At 35.7% G+C, this 5531-nt stretch overlaps 1 protein-coding gene across 5 annotated transcripts; it reads right to left on the bottom strand.

Annotated features, from left to right (window-relative positions):
• Positions 1-1426: 1426 nt before the first annotated feature.
• LOC106342960 (PTI1-like tyrosine-protein kinase 2) lies at positions 1427-4151 on the bottom strand. 5 transcript variants are annotated; one of them, XR_001269907.1, is made up of 7 exons: positions 3952-4137; positions 3163-3312; positions 2776-3029; positions 2306-2706; positions 2104-2232; positions 1947-2033; positions 1427-1851 (listed from the first exon to the last, which is right to left on the bottom strand). XR_001269907.1 is itself a non-coding variant. In XM_013782038.1 (7 exons), exons 2-7 carry the CDS (start codon positions 3266-3268, stop codon positions 1723-1725), a joined length of 1107 nt encoding a protein of 368 aa, XP_013637492.1. In that variant the 5' UTR covers positions 3269-3312; positions 3952-4151; the 3' UTR covers positions 1427-1722. The 5 variants fall into 5 exon arrangements, 4 of the variants coding, with proteins under 4 accessions (XP_013637492.1, XP_013637489.1, XP_013637491.1 ...); XM_013782038.1 differs by having other exon boundaries at positions 2100-2232; positions 2776-3026; positions 3952-4151; XM_013782035.1 differs by having other exon boundaries at positions 2100-2232; positions 3952-4136.
• Positions 4152-5531: the final 1380 nt, after the last annotated feature.

Below are 5531 nucleotides of genomic sequence, written 5' to 3'. Positions count from 1 at the left end.
CCGGAGATGACGCAGGCGACCCATATGAAGTTCCCCGCCTAGTCTTCGACGCCTTCGACACCTCTGTAGATGCCAACATCGATATCCCTTCAACGCTTTTACGAATCCTCGATCTCTCCAGCGATGGCAAACTCACAGAAGCATCGCGTTCTCCACCCTTCTTCGACTCTTGAACCGCTTCGTCACTCCCGTAATCGAAATTCCTCATCGCTCCGAAAATCATTACCTCCTTTCCATTCCTTGTGAACTTCGTCTTTACCATCTCTACAAGAGAAATCCCCAAATCGATTTGAGAAATTAGGGTTACGTTCAAACACGGGTTTCATTTTGTTTGATTGCAATCAAACACATCTTTTGATCAATAAAAATAAACATGTGTGATAACCTTCCGAAAAGTCCACTAGCTCAGTGGCAATACCCCCTTACGACCACGAGTGCACGGGTTCGAGTCCAGGCAGCAACAACAATTTTAATTAAGCAAAACGACGTCGTCTTGAGATTTTGTGTTTAACAAAACAACTGAATGAAACGACGTAGTTTCACTAAACGGCAGTAATTAACGGTGAGTTAACACTGTCTTAACTGTCGGTTAACGGTGTGTTAATTTGGTTAGTCAACCGTAAGTTTGTGAATTAACTAAAAACGTCAACAAAAAATCGGGGTTTTATTGGTCAGGTTCGAGTACAGGTTTCTTTTGGCAATTCCCGCAAAGTTCAGTGTTTTTTTGGCCGATTTCTCGTTAAAAATATGATAAGATTTAAAAATATGCATAGGCTTCAAAACTCTTCAACAATATTACAAATACTATATCCTTTTTGGCGAAAATCCTTAACCTTGTCTCTGAATTTTATATTACTATGTTATTGTCATTTATATTTTTTTCTGTCATTCTCTAAAGTATTTGTACAGTAGTATCATGATATCTATTAGAATTTTTCTATTGTGATTTAAGTTGTTTCTTAAGAACGTTATAAAATTCGACCAATTTAGCTTTTCTTTGGGTTTCGTCTGGGTCGGATCAATTGGATCACTGAGACATAATCATCTATACTGCAATGCAGTTCTTCCGTGAGAGCTCCACACCACATCTTTTATATAACTAATTAATTATTCAGTCTTTTTTTTTTTAATTTCATAAACGGGAAGAAACAAAGAATATATAGATACATACATCGTAGCACCTTTGCATCTCTGAAAAAACTAAGGATGATAAATAAAAGAAGGAAAAACGTGGGCACTTTGCTGGATTGATCACATACATGGAGGAAAGAAAGGACGAAGAACTTAGCAACAAGAATATTTTTAGGGCAATTAGATTCTCGGTTGCATTATAGAATCAGAATCAGAACATGAACTATACACAACTTGTTAGGCACTGTGTTGACTCTAATAAATGAAATAATATTATAGATGATAGACCTCAGAATAGCTTGAAAGAGTTGTCAATATAATCAGACCATAGAACAGCAAGAATGCAATTACATAGTTGTTCTCCACCACGACAAGCAAAGCAAAACAGCCTGTTTCCAATCCAGACATAAACAAATGCAAACTATTAAGTGATCTCCTGTCACCACCAAAATGCCAACTAGTAAAATCCCACCCCCATAAAGAAAAACGGCATAGATATGAAATATTATATTTTTTTTGTTTTCTCTTCTCCAAACCAGATAAAAATTATAACTTCGTATGAACAAAGGTATCCAACTCTGTAACACAAACTCAGGATTCAGGTGTTGGGGCTGCTGGAGCTGGAGGTTTGAGAAGCGGCTGCAAAGCTTTCACAACTATACTCATATTCGGTCTAAACTCAGATTCGTATTGCACACACAACGCTGCCACCGCTGCTAGCTGCATTTGCCACACATTACAGATTCATATATACTTCAGATAAAAGCTTGAGATTCAAAAAAAAGAAGGAAACGGCATTGTAACTTCGGTGTTACCTTAGCTACTGATTTAGGAGGATACTCTCCTTTTAGCTTTGGATCAACACACTGCTTCACTTTGTCTTCACTAAGTCTAGGTGTAGCCTGAACAATAAACGGATAGGAGATTAAAACAGAGCAGGATACAAGACGCACAGATACCAAACATACCCACGTTACAAGACTCTGTTGGCCACGTGGCATTGTATGATCCACAGGCTTCCTCCCTGTCAAAAGCTCAAGCAGTACAACCCCAAAGCTATACACGTCACTCTTCTGCGTCAACTGTCCCGTCATAGCATATCTACAAAACGGAAAACACACACGTTTGCACTTTCATCTGCAGAGAGCTTTCAAGGTTTTTAAAGGAACATTACTCTGGAGCGTGATAGCCAAAGGTTCCCAAGACTCTCGTAGAGTGAAGACGAGCCGCGTTATCAGGAGCCTGATTCGAGAGATTGAAATCAGCGATTCTGGCTTGATAGTCTTCAAAGAGAAGCACGTTGCTGGATCTCACGTCTCTGTGTATCACAGGAGGCTGAACCTTCTCGTGAAGGTACTCTAAACCCCTAGCCGCCTCGACGGCTATCTTCACCCTCGTTATCCAGTCGAGCGTCGGACCTGGCTGCGCGCCTTGAACTCCTTTCCTACCGTGTAGAACGTCGTGGAGCGATCCCATCGTTGCGAACTCGTAAGCAAGAACACGGAGGTCCTCGTCGACGCAGTAGCCGACTAGTTGGATGAGGTTATCATGCTTCAGTCTCGAAACCATAGAAACCTAAGGAGAAGCAACCAATAAGATGTAAAGACAAAGGAGGCAAAGGGGCTTTAAAGAAAGAGTTGTAACCTGACTCAAGAACTCAGCGTTTGTTTCAGCTTCAGGGGCAACGTCGAGTTTCTTCAAAGCCACTGCTTTACCATCGTTAAGCGTTGCGTAATAGACCCTTCCATAAGATCCCTCACCAATCAGTGACTTCGATCCAAAATTGTCCGTCTTCTCTTTAACCTCTTCCACAGACAAGGGAGGGACTTCAATAGGGAGAGCTTCCTTGGGCGCGTCAGGTTTTGCAGCAGGTTGTGGTCTTAGCTTTTGATTTGCTGCTGCATGTGTGTGACGAGCAACCAAACGTATTACAATCAACTCCTAATCCTTACAAAGCCTTAAAGCCAAAGCTTATTCTAGCACACAAACAATAGCACTACTATACATAGACAAAAGTAAAAGAGAAGATACCATCAGGTTGTTGTTGTTGTTGCCATTGAGTTTTGAGATGTTGCTCATCATTTGATAAACCTGAATCTCCTCCTGATACACGCCCACAACAGATCCACCTGCGCATCTTCTTCTTCAAATACACAGATCCTCCTCACACCTTTGTAGCTCCTGCAAACCGTTCCAAACCAAACCAACTCAATATGTATACATAAAAGAGAAACTATCTTCTATCACTTGAAACATTTAACGAGTTAAAATATCACAGGGAAGGGAACTACTAGTTCATTATCTCAAGTTAAGAGCGCTTTCATCTCACTACCTCCCAAAATCGAAAACAGGTAAAAAGCAACCACTTCTTACAAGTGGTTAAGTAGATAGGATTCATGTATATAATAAAAAAAAAAATCTAACAGAACACAGTAACGTTTATCAAAAGGTAGGCGTACCAGAACAATGCGTTGGTAATCTCTCGATTCATTAAAAAAAAAATGTAGTTATCAATCAACAAAACATTACTTACTACAGCGACCAGAAACCTAACTTACAATCAGAAAGAGCCAAAAACTTTGCCCGCCAGATAATGTCAGCAATAGTCAACTAATTAGCGAAATTGGATTAAAAAAACAAAAGGGAATCAAAGATTGAAGAATTTCAAAATCAGATGCGTTACCCAGAAGATAAAATCTACTCGAAATTGAATCAGAAAACTGAAATTTAAATTATAAGGAAATCAAAAGATGGGTCAACTTGAAAAAGATCCAAGAAGCCTTTAAACAGTAGAAAAATTCGAGAGGATTTTGATCTTACCTCTACCGGCGGTCAAATCTGTGTTTTTGCCCAAAACGTGGTTAAGCTGAGAGTTGTATTGTCTCTTCTGTGTAGAGAAGAGAGAGTGTAAAAGGAGGAGGAGCCTTTACTTTGCTTGATGAAGACGGAGAGAGAGAGAAGACAGATGGGCAGACGCGGGGAGGATATTAACCGGCCAAACCGAAAGGGAAGCCGACTTTTTTCCTTTGGCTTTTTCTTTCTTTTCGTTTTTAAATTTTAATTATTTTTCCTAGTAATGTTTTTTCTAATTCGTTTCTCATTATAATTGAACCCAATCACTCTCACTCCTTTCTTTTTTGCTTTGTTGTGTTTTAATCATTCAGAAGTTGTTTATCTTTCAAATATGCAACCTAATCTATATAATCTAAGATAAGATAAAATTCTTTAAATATATTAATGTTGAAAATATCTAAATATTACTCTTTAGAAACATTTACCTGTTGTTTTTAATATTATAATAGTATTTTTTTTCTTATAAGAAGATATCATACCTAATACCACTTATATATTCAAAAAATATATTTGCACTTTTACATAATAATAATTTTTCAAACAATAAGATACAAATGAAAATTTCAGTTTAACAGAAATGAGTAACATATCGAAATAAGCAACTAGTTAATTTTTTTTTTAAACTAAGTATTTGCGCCTAGTTTTAGTATACATGTCACCAATTTTTACTAATAATTTAAAAAGTATTAAATTTAAGATCTTGATCAACTTAATTTTTTTTTAAATGGAAATAAAACAAATACTAAATTATATTAAGTAACTTTCAAGTATTTTTATTTAAATACTTAATTACTTACTAAATAAAATACAAGTAAAACTTAATATTTTTGTTATTTATATGGGACATGTCAAATTTCGAGTAAAATAATAAATAATTAGATAATTAGATAAATAGATAAATATACAGCTTGTGCCTAAAGCTAATTGTATAGGTTCACTCAGTCATAAATATTTTAAAATGTCTATCAATGTTAAGAAAAAATCATTGTACACTCATTCTTAACAAGTATATATTTATAATAGATTTATCCCATATATTATAATCTTTAACATTATAAAACTATATGCAACATATAAATTCGTTTCACAAATTTTTTTATTAAAAAAAAATATGTTTCTTGTATAGCATCAAACATTTTTACAAAATTTTGATTACTTGATTCCATTTTTATAAACCGTTTTAGAATAGTATAGTGTCGGGGAATTTGCCAAAACTAACACACAACTTGATTTTAACCCCAAATCTATACTCAAACTTGAATCAAATGCAAAACTAACCTAAAAGCCTTGAGAAATTACAGCTCAGCCCCTTGTGACCAAACAAAAAAACAGAAGCCATTTTTACGAATATAGCCCTAGTAAGTCGTCTGAGATGTAGGAAGTCGTCTGGACGACTTTAAAGTAAGTCTTCTGGTGTAGCTGATCTTAAAAATATTTTTTAAATTTAAAAAAAAAATATTTTGATAAGCGAAAAATTAAAATCATGTAATTATAAAAAAGTTTTAAGTGATATAAATTAAAATATAACAAAATTGAATTGTTTTCAA

This window comes from Brassica oleracea, chromosome C4, assembly GCF_000695525.1.
Source record: "Brassica oleracea var. oleracea cultivar TO1000 chromosome C4, BOL, whole genome shotgun sequence".
Lineage (NCBI taxonomy): Eukaryota > Viridiplantae > Streptophyta > Magnoliopsida > Brassicales > Brassicaceae > Brassica > Brassica oleracea.
This window is presented reverse-complemented; position numbering and strand designations above follow the sequence as displayed.

Excerpts from the sequence above, each read along its gene's own strand:
- LOC106342960 (XM_013782035.1), bottom strand. The coding sequence starts at position 3,268 with ATGCGCAGGTGGATCTGTTGTGGGCGTGTATCAGGAGGAGATTCAGGT. Across the intron at positions 3,030-3,162 it reads ACAACAACAACAACCTGATG|CAGCAAATCAAAAGCTAAGA; the intron begins GTATCTTCTCTT and ends ACACACATGCAG. Across the intron at positions 2,034-2,099 it reads AACAGAGTCTTGTAACGTGG|GCTACACCTAGACTTAGTGA; the intron begins GTATGTTTGGTA and ends TTTATTGTTCAG.